General features: G+C 40.7%; 1 protein-coding gene across 1 annotated transcript; it reads left to right on the top strand.

Moving 5' to 3' along the window:
* The first annotated feature begins 800 nt into the window (after nt 1-800).
* Nucleotides 801-14,225, top strand: zgc:162707 (UPF0524 protein C3orf70 homolog B). The gene is made up of 2 exons (XM_041057231.1): nt 801-1,312; nt 11,685-14,225. Exons 1-2 carry the CDS (start codon nt 1,129-1,131, stop codon nt 12,377-12,379), a joined length of 879 nt encoding a protein of 292 aa, XP_040913165.1. The 5' UTR covers nt 801-1,128; the 3' UTR covers nt 12,380-14,225.
* Nucleotides 14,226-17,850: the final 3,625 nt, after the last annotated feature.

Consider the following 17,850-nt stretch of genomic DNA (forward strand, 5'->3'; position numbering starts at 1 on the left):
TCTACATCTATCATCTGATGCCTCAATTAAGAAATATATACTCATTTTGTGTGGAGCTGCATTGTGCACTGTAATAATGTATGAATTGTTGCTATTTGGCTTTTTATTCTTTTATCATTATAATTATTCTTACCCCATTTTCAGGTAACTGTTAGATTTAAGTTCATTCGTTTCATCAGTGACATTTATCTCTGGAGGAGAAAAGTGAAAATGTCCTTTTTGTGGTGTGTGTGTGTGTGTGTGTGTGTGTGTGTGTGTGTGTGTGTGTGTGTGTGTGTGTCTATCTATGTGTGTCTCAGGTTTCCGTTTTCTGCTGACTCAGATGCAGCGGTGACGGGAGAGCTGAGGCACACGACTCTCAACTGCTTTTATATAAATCAGTGGCTCATGCCCGAGAATCTAACACCCTCACCGGTGAGCAGCTGTTGGGGCTGCCACCTAGCGGCCGAAGGCTCCACACTGAACAGCTGGATTATACTGTAGTAAATATGCTTCTTTCTTAAAAAAAAAAAAAAAAAAAAAAAAAAAAAATCTTTCGTTGTTTCACTGAAAGGTAAAATGCACCAACAAAAAAATACGATTTAAGAATCTATATGACTATGAATTATTACCAAGATCTAATTTATAATTATAATATAATCCGAAAAGCCCATGAACGAGTATTTTTAGGTCAATAGGAGGATGTATTCATCTCGGATCCAGACCCTGATGTTTTGAAGTTTTTACAGGGACCGATGAAAGCCTGGACGTGTGTTTGAAGTGCGCAGAGCAGCTGGCTTTGTGTTTGTGGACTCCTCCCGTTGTGTGATGAAGTTCAGATGCGCGCCGTTGTTCCGTACGCGCGTCACCGGCGCACAGAGGAGCTTCCCGACGCGAGGGGAGGCTGGAGAGATGTGTGGATCACGACCATGGGAGGCTCTGAATATGTTATTACACCCCGCTAATTGACGCTCTTTTTTGTTTGAGTACTAGCCCAGCTGCTCTGGATTCAGAGATTCTCAATCTCCCGGTGTGGACCGTAAACCTCGGCTCGGTTCCTCGCGGTTATGCTGTAGTTTCCTCGGACGAGGCTTTGTGCATTTTTTTCCTCTCTCTTTTTTTTGATCCAGTGATCCAGGAAATGTTGGCATGGCCGCCTCGGGAGCACAGAAGTGTCCGAAGAGTGAGAAGTTGGACGAGGCGCAGGCTTTGGCCAAGAGCTGCGCGGGGAGACCAGACTTCCTGCCTTGTGATGGACTCTCCATCTGCGCTACGCACAGCCACGGGAAGTGCTTCAAGCTGCACTGGTGCTGTCACTTGGGCTGGTGTCACTGTAAGTTTGTTTTACATGGTTTAACAGCTCTCTGTTTTACCAGATATCTGTCTCACTGTCACCACAGTGGCAAAGTATGCTGGATTTTTGGCTACTTCACGGCCATGTTAAGAATTCAGAAGCATCACTTCACTGTAAGACCACACTCATACCGTGTAGCGACTAAAAAAAAAAGAGCAGAAATATAGCAGATATTGGTAAGCTATTACAAAAGGTATAAAGTGACACATTATGAGAGGTTATGTAAAGGCTGGTCATCTGTTCGGCTGACTCCCGCTCAGAGGAAACATTTTCTACCTCAGTAGTATTATTTCATATTCTCTAAAACTAAAATACATTTTACAGTCTTTTTTATATTCACTGCAGTAATATCGCAGACTTCGCAGTCATATATATATATTCCTAATCAGAGTCAACCCTTCAAATAACCCCCCTTATATGAATAGTTGATGTGGTCTAAACAGTGGAGGCTGAAAAATTCATGAGCAGGGATATGAATGTTTCAGGCGTTTGGCACTGTTTTATCTTCTTAAATCTAAAATCTTAATATCTTAAATTTTGATATCCAACCCAGACTGTCAGTATATACTGTACATAAAGTTCAGGTCAGGCCCTGAAAAATTTAAATCAATACAGTCTTTCAGAATTAATATTGTGCATCTTTAGGTGTTGGTCTTATTGATATGTTATAGGTAAAGAGCACAAATTATTGTAATTATATTGATTTTATTCTTAAAGTATTATTAATATAGTATTATATAAATTTGACTGATTACTGATTCAGATTTAAAGGCATTTAGGAATGGAAAACACAAGAAAAACTGTCAAAATAAAATATCAACAGAAGTGCACACACACACACACACACAAAACATTGACTGAATCCACCATCAACTGTTCTTTACGTCACTGTTATTGGAAATACTTCATGACGTGCATGTTGACATGACACACTTGAATCATCACTTTCATTTCTGCTTTACAAGTCTTGTGATGTTCCATATTTTTGTTGTTGTCAACAAATCCCAAGACCAAAAAAAAAAAAAAAACCATGATGATCTGATACTACTAACAAGTAAAGTACTGTCTGTGTAGTTAAAGCCTGGCATCGCTTATTCCTCTGTCACAGACCTTCATTGTTGTTCAAACACCATTTTTAAAAATCCCCATAATTCCTTCATTACTATGAACATGGGTCAGTGTCACAGACATCCTCCTGGGTGCTGTAAACACTCACAAAGGCACTAAATAAGTATCAATCCACAGCTCAAAATAGTCCTCAAAAATGCACTATTTATTCCTTTCTGAGTAAGATTTACTGAAAACTACGGTGCCTGGCAGTTTTAGGAAATTACCAAGCCTTTTTTTAAAAAAAATGAAACTATATGCTGTATCTGTGACCCAAATTTGAAGACTTACATCCTGAGTAGGAGGGAGTGAGTGTTACAGACAGCGCTGGGAGGTCAGAAAGAGATGAACTAACATACTGTAGTTTCTGTTTTGGTCTTTTCATTGGATTTGTTGATATTAAGAAAAATGTAAAATAATGCCAGTGTTATCCTTTAAAGTAGATTTTCTACTTTTGGCCACAATAGCATTCCATGCTAAGATGATGTCAAGTAGTCAGACAAAATCAGCTGATTTTCTTTGGCCACAGGCCACATTTCTGGTGATATTAACTGAACTCGTTAATATTATAGTAATATCATTTATGCTGACTATTCAATTCACTGTACTGGAAGAGCACAGGGCTGCAGCTCCACTTAAACATGGCCAATTTTCTTTTCACATTGCGAAGTGTCAGTGGCATTTTCAACACCCGTGTACCTCGAGACATTTTCTCTCCATTTGAACCTTTCTCGACCTGACACTTTGACGCCACCGCAGAGTCCCAGTAGCTGTGCTTGAACTTGACAGGATGTCCGTCTCTTTGTGTTGCCCCGTCGCTGGCTGCCCTGAAAATCCTCAGATCAGTGTGAAACACAATCACCATCCACTCTGCACCAGCCAGTCCCCGGGCTTACAGTGTGCAACTGCAGAAGTCACATTGTAATCTTTGCCATGTAATCATTGGATTTAGATCCCAAGCCTCCGTTCAGAGCGAGCCCAGTGATCTGAAATATCTGATGTGGCAGAAAAATGATGAATCCTGTCCAGTGTTTATTATGAGCCACATCCGGGATTTGTTATTCTCAGCAAAGTCTGCTCAGTGTTACATCATTCGTAAACATTTAGACTTGTCCCTCCTTTCTGCTTTGAAATATTCATCACTCTGACTGAAAAGGTCCTGTGCAATGGACATTGAGCCCTTTGTACCCATTATTTAATTCAGACTTGTTATGCTGCAGAAGAAAGAGCTTGCCACATCACCAGCCGAGCTTCTCACCTTCACATCTCTGTCCACTGTAATTCTCAAGTTCCCCTTGCATGCACCACAGCTTAGGCTGCTGAATCAGGCAGAACCAGGACACCCAGTGAGAAAAGTATAGCTGCGTGCTTCTGCATGCAGTGCCCACCTGCTCTGCTGGGCTCACACCCTTCTTTCTAGAGATCCATAATAACGTTAGATTCAAAACAGTGACATGTTGTTACGGCCTTATCTCGTCCCGTTTTCATTTGTGCCTATGACTGTTGCCTGGAGTATAAACTTGTTCTGAAGCTGATAATTGTGCATTCACCACAGGGAGCCTTGCTAGACTGCCTTTTTAATTACATTTTTAATAGGTTTCCAGGGAAACAAACACAAAAGGTCACTTGGCTCAGCATTTAAATCCTCAAACACAAATTATTTCTGTTTTCTTACCTGTAGAGCAGCATGGAGCGAATACCTGTGACTTAATTCCTAGCTTTTCCTATTTCCTCCGTGCCACTGCAAAGCTTAACAGCTTCAGAGTGCTGTTGTCTGTGCTCAGAGGTCACAAATCATCTCTGCAGGCTAAAGCAATAAAATGATGTTGTCTTTGTTGTTGTTGTGTTGATGGCCTTCCCGTAATTTCTACTTAGCTGTAGCTTTGTTGAAACCTTTGGCAGGGAAAATGGGGAAAACTGGAATTGAATGTAGGCAGAGGCAGTTTTCCCAGCTGGTGACAACATCAGTCCAAGCCTCTCATTAGTGGTAATTAGCTGTGTTTAGTGTCACCGCCAATATGTCATGTCTGATGAGAGTTTTTGCTCACAGCAGCACTGGAACCACCTGGACTGAATGCTTTTTTCTGTCTCTTTATCCTCTGCTAACTGATTACAATTACCAGGCAGAGCAATGAATTACTCATTAAGAAAATCTAACAGTCTAACGACTCCTGAACAGTCCTGTCAGTCTGTTTGTACTGCGTCAGCTCTAATTTTGTACACTGGAACTTGTACTTCCCTTGTAGATACAGGAAAGTGGGATCTGTCTGTCAGAGTTCCTTTGCGGTCTCGTCTGTCACACCATCCAGCTGTAGCTTGCAAATCTTTCTAAAGGGAAATATGGACAAAACTCTGACCTTTACTGATTGATTTGGTTACGAATTCAAAATTTACTGCAGTGCTGAATCATGAAAAGCTTCACCTGTTATTAAAGGATCAATATATTGTCAGCACAGGCCTGAGGGGATGCTGTTTTGATCGATTGTTCGTGTTTGGGAACCGCATGGCTTCGACCACTTTAACCGCTGTTCTCTCACTGATGGAAGCAGAGCAGCACCAGAGCAAAAGTTCAACAAGTTTGCTCTTACATTTTAAAGGGGATAGGTTAGGATTTTCTCAAGTCTCCCTCAGTACAATACCACATGCCGTGTTTGTGTTGCTATCCCCCTTGCAGCTCAGAAAGGTAACACTGTCTGAGAAAACACAATGAGGATGAGGAATTTGGTCCTAAAACTCACTTGTTTTCGCTAAATCAGACAGCTGAAGCCACATATTAACTCTGAGCTGAATTTCAGATCACGTATTTGTACTGAACAAGGTCACTGTCTCAGAGAGAGTGAGTTTGAATTAATAGCAGCTATCATGTAATTACTATCATGGCTGATTGTTGCTTCGTTCGTTCATGACAAGCTAACAGGTGACTTCAAATTGTTGCCGTGGTAATGCTCTTTGAGAAGGTAGCAAACAGCCTCACCTCTCATCCACTGTTTGTCCATGTATGGGGTTGAATCCAAATGCTACTTCTCAGATGATTTGCTGTCATAATTACACATTCTCGCTGGCTTCCTCTGTTGTACATTAACAAAGAGACCAACAATTTTCACAGAAGACATTCTGACATGTCACAGTAGGAAAAGCACACATGTAAATGTTAAAATTAATGATGGCTGAATTCTGTTTAGCTGCATCAGTTTCAGCAGCTGGTATTCTTCAGGCTGTCATGGCTTCATGGGAACTCTTGAATAGGACAGCTATGGAAAAAAACCTTATTACATAGTTAAATGATACTGTAGGCCAATAAAGCATCAATAAATCATTGATCACTGATTATACAAACAGCCTTTTCCTTTAAGGCCTTTACTGCAGTTGAAGCTTAACGCTTGCTATGGGAAAGCAGTCCAGAGGGTCGCATTCTTTCACGATGATGACAGACTAAACATTGGATTTGAAACTGGCTGTTAGTCAGGAACAGCCTCTGCCTCTGGAGGCATGAAACAGGAAACAGGAAAGGAGTTTCACATGATGCTGGGTCAGACCGTCCCCTTCCCTGAAACCTGAAACTTATGTTGTTGGCCCAGCTTCAGCCCCTTTGTCAGACAGATTTAAGCACAAAGGAGAGCGAATGTGTGGTATCCACCAGTCAAATGGGTACAGCAGCTGTTATGAAGAATGATAACAATCTGCAAAGATCATTTATTTTGTTCAGCCGGGTTTGCCAACATGCTGCACAGAAAAGACTGCTGCTTTTGGCTCAAACATACAAAGAAATAAAACTGTGGGGGGTTGTTAATGACTCTGTCTTCTGAGGCTTTGATATAAGCTGATGTTAAAATTACATAATCTGTGAGAGGCTGTCATGCTCGTTCATCTTGACCACAAGTTGAGCTGGTCAAAAACGAACCTCCCGAGTCTCCAAGTATTGTCCTTCCAGCTGCAGTCTGAAGGGTGAGAGCAGAGCTGAAATTTGGACAAAGTCATGGTGAAGCTCTGTGAAAGAGAGTGAGAGACTGATGGGCTACCATGCTGCATTATTCAGAGAGACCATGTCAAGTATTAAACCAGACTGTGCAGTTGTCGGCCAGCCACAGGCCCAGGAGGGAACAGAGGAGGCTTGCAAAATGAAGAGGGGCGGTGGCAGAGGAGTTGGAGTTCCTCATTCCTCCTCCACCGTACTCGCTCCTCTAGAGAGCAATCTGTAAGAACGAGCTGCCTGTTCTCCCGCTTTCTCATTAACCTCTTGCCCTCTTAATTTTCACCATAAATGTCTTTTAAAAACATCTTTCGGCTGTATATAACATTTTCTATCTCCTTGTTCCAGCCCTTTAATGAAGCCAAATTATTCTTCCACTGACTAAAATAATTAATCCCAAGTTTCCCTAAAATATATTGTAGATATTTTGTGATGTTTTCCTGTCTCTGGACACCTTTCTATGTATTTCCACAAGCAAAGTTTGTTCTCTAACTGTAAAGTGGGTGAGAGAGTCACCTCCATGGCTTTTAACTGCAGAAGCCTTGCAGTCATAATTATATTTTTGCAGTGAAGAGCTGTTTTACTCTTTTTGACATATCCAACAGCCTCATTTACAGTACATTGCCTTTAGTTAGTGATCTTCTACATCTCCTGCGTGAACTTGTTGCTTTTAGTGGTTAACGTAATAAATAAAGGAAGGAAAGTCAAGACAAAAGTAGGAGTGATTCCTTTTACTCAAAGTGCAGCTTGTCCTATGACTGCGTATTATTCTGGTCTGTTGAGGCTGCAGTCAGTGGAAAAAATTGTGTCTGTGTTTCCTCTGCTGTTGATTTCTTTCAGTACGATTGTAGGTGTAAAGCGGTGGGTCTGCAGAGGAGCTCCTCGTGTTTTTGATTCTGTAGCACTGACTCAAAACCTTGACATTATCTGTTGATGCTTCAGATGGCTGATTTTTTTTTTTTTTGTTCTGTCAATCATCATTGTAACAGGGCTAGAAATGTCACATTCTGCTGTCCAGTTGTCTCAAGGAACAAGAAACACACTGCAAAACAACATTTTATTTTTTAAGCCTCACTGTTAAGGTGAAGTGAATATCTGGTGATATTCTTTTTTTTTCTTATTGTCAATAAATCCTACAAAAAGACCAAAACCAGCAAAGAACTGATCCTATTAACAAGTTCTGTATGTGTGTGGACAAAGCCTGATATAGATTATTACTCTGTTGTTTAGTGTTGTCCAAAGACTATTGAACACAGCAATGATCCACACTGTTGATGTGTTTCTCTTAACATAAGCACACACACTGTAGTTCATTTTGATACAATCACACACACACACACAGCCCTATTTCATGCTGTAAATACTCAAACCATACCAAATGTGTGTTGATCCATGGCTGAAAATAGTCCCCAACACAAGAAAACACGCTATTTACTCTATTTATGTTTTAGTAACATTTGCACAACATTTGCACAAGAGTGCCCCAACTTTTAGGTACTTCTAGCTTTTTTTGTTTTAGGGAAAAATATAACTTTGTATTTGTGTCCTGTTTATTCAGTTGAAAATAAGCTTGTGGCTCTGAGCTTGTAGCTCATCTTGTAGCTCAGCTAACCCTCAATGAAAAAATTCCTATCCCTGAACTAAGAACTGTGATTTGTCTAAATGTCTTTTGCTATTTTTTATTTCTTTCCTTGTTAGGACATCCGGGCCTTGTTAGTGTTGAAACAAAAACACACACAGGGCAAAGAGAGAGCGAGCTGACGCTGCCTTACAGCTGACATTGTCATGTCAGGCTTCAGCAATGGGCAACACGGAAGGGAAGAGTACAAATGAATATCAATAAGGCGGCATAGATAGTTTTCACTGGTTGTCAGTTACTGTTGGTTTCAGTTCTCAGCCTGAACAGTATAGAGACATGGAAATCACACTTATGTTGTGTCTATGACTGAGTCCCACATTGTTGCTCCTGGTTGATACGCACGCAGGATAAGACATTAGCAGCAACTGACATTTTGACACAGGAATTTAAAATTAAAGGTCCCCTGTAGGGTTTATTGTAGACAAACAAAAAGTTATGTTTAAATTCATTGACCAGAACACAGTCTTGAGGTCTAATGTCTGAGCGTTGAATGTATGTCCTTTGTCATAAAATGTTTGCAATGACAATTTTAAATATATTTTAAATACGGCATCATTTACAACCATGTTTACTAGCTAGCAGTCTTCTTCTCTGCCTTTCTTGGTGCATTGCTGCAGTTCTTTGTGCATTTGTGCACCCCCAGCTGTTCCTCAGAGGAACAGAGTGAAACCAAGAATGTAAATCATGTCATGAGTATGATATAAACAAAACTGGGACCCGGATATTTTATAACTCCATAATGCTACTGCCGGTCAGAATCTCAACGGGATACTTTTAAAGGATCATTGTCAAAGTTTGAGAAATATCATGTAATTATAAATTATGCAATAACAATAGTATTTGTATCACAACAGCATTTGTAATAATCTAAACTCAGCATGTCGTTGAGCACGCAGTCCAGGTATTAGAAAAGAGAAAGCTGTGTTTTGCTTCACATGAAGATTCTCCTCTCTTCCTTTTTTTTCCAGACTAAGTGAGATTAATCTCACACATAACACACTGTCCTCTGAGGCTCAGAGAAACAGTGATATTTCTAACTGAGTGCAAACTAATTCTGCATTCTGCAGACACCTTTTAAATCTACAGACAGCCTGTGTTCCTTCTGCGGGGCTGTTGAGGACAACCAGTGTTGGTATGGCATTAGCTCCATATGCCTGTCTGTTTTGTTGTCTGCCCATGCATCTGTCTGTCCCCTTGTATTGCTCTTGGTATATGAAACTCCAGATGGATGAATGCAATTATGTGTAATATGCTAAAAACTAAATGTCAACACATTGCCCTCTACAGCTTTAGCTCTCATTTGTTGCCACTATCTCGTCTGCCTGAACGGGCTCGTCTCAGTCTGAACACGGACCATTGAGTTTCTCTCATTAAACAGAGGACGGCTACTATTCCTCCTTTTGTGCGTATCAACATTAGCCCCTGTGTTTTGTGTTAAAAATATTTGCAAATTGTACCGACGTCAAGCTTCAGTCACAGCCTCTTTTAATCTATATAAGATATATATATATATATAATCTGTATAAGAAGTTTTATGGTTTCAGTAATGAAGTGTTCAGGTCATGTGACTTTTGTTAAAACTATTCTGTGACTGTGTAGCTGATTTAGTTCAAATAAATGTCTTTTTTGTGCTGAAAAAGATGTCATCAGCATTACAAACTCTATTTGTTCATTCAGCAATGCAAAACAGGGCCACTTCCCTACTTCGAAGTAGTTTGATATTTTCACTGTAACCTGTGATTGAATGGGTCCCCTAGCCAGTGACACAAAAGAGAAGGACACAGAGTGAGAGAAAGTGATGCGTAGGCCTGTCATCTTCTGTATTTTCTCCCTCTCCGGGGAGCCAGTTAAACACACATCTGAGCTGCACTATTCAGGCAGCACGACTTGGAGTTGGAGGCAGTGGGCAGCAAACAATGAGATACATTTGAGAGCAGTCCTTTTACACACCACAGGTACAAGAGTTGCCAAAACGGGAGGCGTAACTCACATGGAAGGCATTGCAAATTTTTATATGAATATATTCTTTCTACAGAGCAAATGTATTTATTTGAGGATTTATGTGACACTATACAGTCCAGTGCGTCATTCTAATCCACTGTGTTAGTAATCCAGATGTAAATCAGCTCCACATCCTGGTTTCTGAGCTGTAAACGTTGTTGTATGGCCTTAATTCTGTGTGTCGTTTCCTCATTTCTGCACTGAGTCTTGCATCAGTTTTGAAGGGTCAGAAATGACAGATGCATTGCTCTGGATGTCTTGAAATTTAAAATATGTTTCACTCTGGCGGCAGCTCGACCTCAGATGGTGGTGGCAAGAAAGGTATTTTTTTGGCAGCACAAAACTCTTTGTGATGTGAAAATTGCCTCCACCCCCAAGAAAGGACCGATGATTGGTTATTACAGACACACTATATGCTCACAGCCCACTGTTTGACATCTTCAAAAATTGTCCTTGACTGTGACTGACTGAAAACACATGTTTATACACTTGTAGTGTTATTATTATTATTATCATTATATTGCTCTTCTGTGTTGCTGCTGTGTTGCACTTCTAGCTACTACAATCCAAGGATTGTGGTTTCATATGATGAGAAGGCTTCACATTTAATTAGATAAATGTATGTATATGCCTCCTGGTGTCATCAGTTAGAAAAAAGAGAAAAGCGGGGGTTTTGGTATGTAAATGCTCAAAAATACTTTTTTTTTTGTTACTTATGTTTGGTATGTAACAACAGATAACAGAACACAAAGTCACAAATTGTATTTTCATCTCCCTGTGTCTTTAAAAGCAAAGCTTATTTTTATTTACATGAATTGCAGTTTCCAGAGCGCGTACACGTGCTGCTGCTGGGATTCTTGCCAAATGTTTCCACATGGTGCCATATTTACTGTTTCATTTATTTAAACCTGCATGTAGTGTGTGTGTGTGTGTGTGTGTGTGTGTGTGTGTGTATGTATTTTCTTTTTTCATATAGTGGAAACAACCTGTTAACACATAACTGACATTTTATCACCATTTAAGGTAATAAGGTAAGTGAACATACTAGCAAACCGCTGCCTATTAAAATATTCAGTTGACAAGGAGCAGTATTAGCATTTATTAAGCATCGTGTTTCTGTCCACCTGATTAATTTTAAGTCTAAGGTCCTGTTCAGACCTGGCATCAACATGCATCTGTCCACTTGTCTCATCTCTGAAGACAAGTGGACAGCTCTAAGTACGTCATTTCACACCTGGCATTTTCCATTGCCTGTCTGCTGATTGGTCCCAAACATTTTGTGTACAGTGGCTTTTAAGAGCTTTTTTTTTTTTGCTTCCTGCTGATGTGAGTGAGCTGTTAAGTTACAGACCTGAAAACCAAATCAATAACCTGAAAGATGCTCAAATGCTCTTTAGTGTGGAGGGAAACTGCAGAGCCAGGTCATGATTTTTGAGGGTTAGTAAGCAACAAATCTTTCACATGCAAGCAGGTATTTGATCAATTGTTAATATAATAATATTGAGCATAGCAAAGCAGCATTAAAATGAAACAATATGATCTGTGAATCTCCACAGCCTAATATTTTGCCATGAAGTAACAGCTAACCAATGGAAATTATTTTCTGTATTTTTTCTTTCCCACCCCTCCTTTAGGTAAATATGTCTACCAACCCATGACCAATGTGTGCCAGCTGCCTAGCACAACTGTGCCACCTGTCGGCTCTGAGTACAGTAACACCATCGACCTGTCTGTGTCTCTGGCTGAGCGCTTCCTGAAACTTGCCCCTTGCTTCCAGTCCCCGCCTCACTTGGAGTCACCTAAATACTGTGTCATCGCAGACCTGTTTGTGGACGACTACATTGTGAAACGCATCAGCGGGAAGATGTGCTACGTGCAGCGCCCCCCGCCTCCCTTACCAGAACCGCCTCATCCTTCCACCCCTCCCCCACCTGCCCCAGCTACACCGCAGATGCCCCAAAATCCCGCTCAGCCTCGGCAACCTGTCAAACCCACCCTGGCATCTCAACACACACCGGCACCTGCACCTGTGCAGCTCCCCCAGCAGGTGTACAGTGAACACAAACACCCCTCTCCTGTGGATAAGATAAAAGGTCCCAAAATGGACCACTGCTCCTCTCCGTCCAGCTCCGAGGACTCCGGCATCAATGCGCTGGGCCTGCACTACCTGGAGTCCTGCGAGGAGGAGAGTGAGGAAGAGGACGATGACGAGTTGAGCACAGATGGAAACTCCAGCCCCGGCAGCCTCTGGGATCAAGACGACTGTTCTGTGCTTTCTCCCTCCAAGTCTATGATAGAGATCATTGAAAAGATCGAAACAACTGTGTAACTGTCACGACACTGAAGTGGACACCAGCTGAGAGGGAGCGTGATTTACAGTGCGAAGTCATATTAATGAGAATAACAGTCGAGGATTTATTTTCCATGGACCAGTAGAAAACAAAACCCCTCTCTAACGCTGCTTTCCCGGGTTGTTTTGAGTTGAACTGATTTAACCTGCAGGTGGTCGAGGACTGTATGTCTGCGCTCACACACAGCCTCCCCTCTGTCCACATCCCCTGCATGGAGTGATTTTCTAGAACCTATTACAATAAAGGAGAAAAAGGAAGCACAAGAATATCAAGCACATGCAAAGTGGATCAAATAGACCTCTTGTACATGGTAATTATAAAATCTGAAAATACAAAACAAAAGAAAAGAAAATACAAAAGAATCTCTGAGAATTTCTCTCTTACTGGAGCTAAATTATAGGTCCAGTAATATATACCTTCCAGAGAGAAATGAACAGAGGTGGTATAAGTAGATTTCATGATGATAATAAGCAGTTTAGTAATTCTTAGTATTCTGGCAGTCAGACTTAATTCTAATTCAGCGTTCAAGTGGCAGATAAGCTTGCCATTTCTTGTTCTCTGGTCAGTGGCTCCACCCACACACGTTAGCAATTCTGACACTTCAGCATAACAACCATAAGGCCAGCTACCTCTCATGGGCCTAAAGCACATCAGCCTTTTAACCCGTTAATTACTAAGCACCGAGCTGATGGGACAACCCTGATTTTGTCGCATTAACAAAAAAAATAAAGATAAAAATGCCGGCCCACAGTTTGTCTGCACTTTACTGACACCAACACGAGCAGTAGTTAGGTAGGTCAGTGTTCGACAATCAAGGATTACACAGAAGCACATTCCTATAATGTACCTGCCAGCGAGGACCAAGGATACACTTGTACCTTCTTAAACCATTTAACAGGCATTAACACATTGTTCTGACCACCTTTTTTCTGGTCATGCCGAACTGAACTGAAGTGCTGTTCAAGGTTAAATGGGGCTTTAGAAGCAAAACATGACTTTTATTGACCTCTATTAGCAGCCAAGAAATTAAATAGCATGGACGTGTCTCTGGTCTGAGTCGTGCCATCACAGCAGAGACTAGTAAGACACCTAGCGAAGAGGGAATATATCTAATATAAACATATAAACTTATAAGTTAATGAAACTGCATTGTTATTTGCTTTCTGGGCTTGAGAGTGAAATGTCTTGTGATGCTGGCTGAAAGGAGTCTGGGAAAGGTGTTCAGACTAGGTTAGACTTTATGTCACAGTTATTTTATGCTATGGGGCAGGAATATTCACTTAATGCACCTTTAAAAGAAGATTACAGTAGGTATGGAATAGGATGCAGAATAGGTGTTTTGATGTTGTGATGGACAAAATGTTATAAGAAATACACTTAAATATGAAATTAGCAAGAGCCCATTATTAGTCAGTTAGTAAAATGAAGCTGGGCTGCGTCTCCTTTTTTTTGGTTATTATTATTATTATTATTTATTATTTCCTGGAGAATTAGTAGCAAAAATCACTCAGATGTTCACATATATGTATTGCTACAATGCTGCAAGCACTAGATGTAATAAAAAAAAAAGTCATTTTGCATGACTGCATTCATTTGCAGAAGTCCCGCATATCAAAAAATCAGTTTAACAAATTTCTGATTCAGTGTTCAACGAGCACAGATCCTGTATCTGTTCAAATTCGAATATTTTTATTTCTTTTTTTTTTTTATTCAGGGTCAGTCCTTGACATAACACTTAACACAGTCCCCCTGAATGCAGTTCAAAACATGTCATATGTTCTTATTATTGTTATATTATTTTCATATGAATAAATCTTAATGCAACTCTCCGCTTTTATTTTTTCCACTCTCAGTTTGAAATGTTCTGCTAAAAGAAAGTTTAAATCTCCTTTGAAATGCATTCAAACTTCCTCTACCTGACACACAGATGACTAATACCCTCCAGAGATTTGGTGGAAGAGCGAAGCAAACTAAGAGCTACAGTAAAAGTCAGAGTCATTACTTTAGCTGTGGTTGTTTGTCTCCCTTGAAATGTCTTGATGAATATCTGTTGTTTTTGTGTCTTACATCCCCTGCTTTGTAACCTTTGCTCACTTGTTCTGCGATGACGTAGAGAAATTACTTAAAAAAAAAAAAAAAAAAAAAAAAAAGTGGGCAGCTTGCAGTGAAAGACTTAGGATTGGAGACCATTAAAAGATGACCTGTGCCTCAATTTTAGTATTTCATACAACACTGAAGAAAGAAATAAAATAGGAAATAAAATATTGCTTAGAGTCAGACCTCTCCACCTTCGACCCTCGTGTGTTTCCTCTTATTGATCCACATCAGTGACAGAGGCAGAGTCCTGCCTTGTCCTCTGGGTCTCTGTCCCAGACATTCTTCTCCACTCTTTGTCTAGGAGCTGATTTTATAAGAGACCATGCAAGTGCCTTTGACTTTGAGCTCAGATTGATTTCTCCACGCTCCTCTTTTCCCCCTGCATTGTGTGTATCGATTCTTTGTGCTGCGCTACTGCGAAGAGAAAACCAAGGCTGAGATGAAATGCTAATCAGTTTACATAAATGTACATCACCTCTCCTGCCTGGTGATGAAGAGGTGGACTATGCAGCTGACTGCTGGAGAGCCTGGATGACAGCACAGAGTGGGAGAGGAGGAAAAGATGGGAGGGAGTGCAGCGACAGGCACAGGAAGGGAAGCTCAATTAAACGGATGATGATGCAAGCACATGTAAAGTCTTAGGCTGGACTGTGTGTGTGTGCGTGCGTGCGTGCATGCATGTGTATTTCTGTGGATAGGCACAGTTGCGTGCTCTTCAACATTTTGAAATTATTTCCAATTTCTCAAAATCCAACAGACAGATTTGATGAAGACATAGATCCCAGTTACTATTTATCCCTTGCAGCAAAGTCATTCAGTTGGCAGGCACCTTGAGCAGTGTAAAGCTCACAAACACACACACACACACACACACACACACACACACAGAGAGAGAGAGAGAGAGAGAAAATACACACCATATCAAAAAACGCCCTTGTTCAAGGACTTGCTTCACAAGCAGGGCTGGCACGGCACGAGTCACACGAGCTGTGGGGAGATGTTGTCAGTTCCATTTTTTTTTTCCTTTTGATGTGTGTACCAGCACGTTACCCGTCTAAGGAGGTTTTCTTTTAATTTCATACAAATGCATTTTCTCTCCAGAGGCCAGTTATTAGACGTGCTGAACCTAAACACTCAGAGGAGGTTTTAAAAGACAAAATGAAAACACGGAGTAACAGCAGTGCTTCACCTGAGGAAGGGGAGAAGCACTGGGAAGAACAGGGGATTATTGTCATTCACAGATGTGTCTCCCACAAATATGTCCTCAACCTTAAGTTTTAAACTTACATCTTGGGTCTATAGAGACCATATTGCACCTAATTTTAATCAATTAAGCACTAAAGTACCTTCAAACTATTTGTTATTAACAATTGTATTGAATCAAAAATGATTAATAATCCTTATTTTTCTAAAGATTTTCTCTAAAAAGTTTTTTTTAGAGACCAGAGGTATGTAAGAGTATGGTAGAGTATTGTATGCAGGTACCAAGTAATGTGTTTTCCTGTTTTGCCTCATTTGGCCTCTCAGTGCCCACAAACCAGTGACAGTGATTTGTGACTACTGTGCTAAGTAATTGTGCTGTGGGTAAGAGCCATTTATTTGGCAGTTTCATTAGCCTATGAAAGTTTTTATACACATCTGTGCATCTGCAAGTGCCAAAAAATATTTTTTTTGGTAGGGTTGTAATAATTCACACTACAGTATTTCCTGAAAAGTTTAATATTTCTATTTCAGGACTGTTTTTTTTTTATCAATTCAATTGTATTTATATAACTCCTTCCACAATCAAAATTGTCTCAAAGCGCTTTACAGAGACCCTTTTAACAGGAGGAAACCTTGAGCAGAACCTGGCTCATATGGGGGACCGTCCTGCCGATGGCCGGGCTGGGTGAAAGGAGGAAAAGGAGGAAGCTGGGAATGGAGGAGAGGAGGAGAAGGACATGCAGCATATAAAACATGATACAAACAGGGTTGGCAGTGGACAATGTTAGAGGGCCAGCACTCAGATTACAGAACAGTTAGTGGATACTGTGTGCTCAGCAGATTGCAGTTATGATAGGACACAGAGCACAGAAACAGAAATCTGTCATGATTGGTAATTATTTACATTACAGTCTGCATAGAATGTTAATCCAAAATTTATCTGAAGCAGAGTGGAACATTAAGCATAGAAATGTGTTAGAAATGGATAGTTGTAGACAATAAACAGCAGCAGGTCAGTGGAGCCAGGACCATAGAACATGCAGCTCTGGAGCCAGAGATACCTGCAGAAAGGTACAGAGAAAGAGAGACCAGAGAGAAGCACAGGGCTATGGGAGAGAGAGGACACAGGGTTAATGGAATGTGTTTCAGTTGGTTGGTTTGTTAGTTTGTTACATTTTCAAACAAGACGTATGAGAAAATTTCAAAGATAATGCTTTCAGACAGAGCAGAATAAGATGTTTTTTTTTCTTTCTTTCTTTCTTTTTTTTTTTTTTTACTTAAAGCTACTTCTGGGAAAATTTACGGGAAAAACCTGGAGGTGAAGGCGTTAATATAATTCATAATTTGACAGTCCACATCATAGAAATCCATATCAGCTCCCTACAGGGACCCAGCACCATATTGCAGGTGTATAGCTCCCTCATATGGTCCATCTCTAATCTGAAACATTCAGAGCCAAACTTCAACAGCAGCACTCCATTTCAAAAGGAGCATTTAAATGTGCAATTTACAGCATAATGTCCCTGTGATTGGCCTGATGCAGGTGGTGTGCAGGTAACAGGGGAACCCACCAGCAGGCTGCTGATAAACAATCTGATAAAACACATGGCTTTCCCTCTGCCGTCCTCGATGGGTGATAGGTTTCTGATAAGCTTTATAAACGCAAGAGTGTCACCTGGAGTGCAGCTCCGCACTCCCTGCCTGTAAAATATTCATTACTTTTTTCCGTCACTGTCTGCCCTCGTCTTTGAAATGGATTTGGAGCACTTTTTTCCTTTTAGACTCAGAGCGTGACTTTCTCCCTGCACACTCAAGACAACAGCTTCAAGCTTTAGTGTCGTTAGGCAGGGCTGTGTTTGAAAGTATTACCCTTTTGTTACTCAAAGCTGCTCGGTGATTCATCCTTTTAGGACTTCTGGGGAAATGCCTGTGAGTGCTTCTTTTCGCAGTGGCAGCATGACTCACAGTGGTATATCTTAATGTGATTAGTTGACTTTGTTGCTTTGGATTAGTCTGTATTAGCTGATGATTCTGTAGTTGGAGGAAGTACTGGATGAATGATCACATTTGCACATAAAATTTTCAACACCTCCTGAATGTTTAAAATATTGGGCTTTCCATTTCTCACACATGGAAGGTTTCTGATGAG

Source organism: Toxotes jaculatrix, chromosome 15 (assembly GCF_017976425.1).
Source record: "Toxotes jaculatrix isolate fToxJac2 chromosome 15, fToxJac2.pri, whole genome shotgun sequence".
Lineage (NCBI taxonomy): Eukaryota > Metazoa > Chordata > Actinopteri > Toxotidae > Toxotes > Toxotes jaculatrix.

Coding starts and splice junctions, on each gene's coding strand:
- zgc:162707 (XM_041057231.1), top strand. CDS start 1,129: ATGGCCGCCTCGGGAGCACAGAAGTGTCCGAAGAGTGAGAAGTTGGAC. Junction 1,313..11,684: donor TCACTTGGGCTGGTGTCACT/GTAAGTTTGTTT, acceptor CCCCTCCTTTAG/GTAAATATGTCTACCAACCC.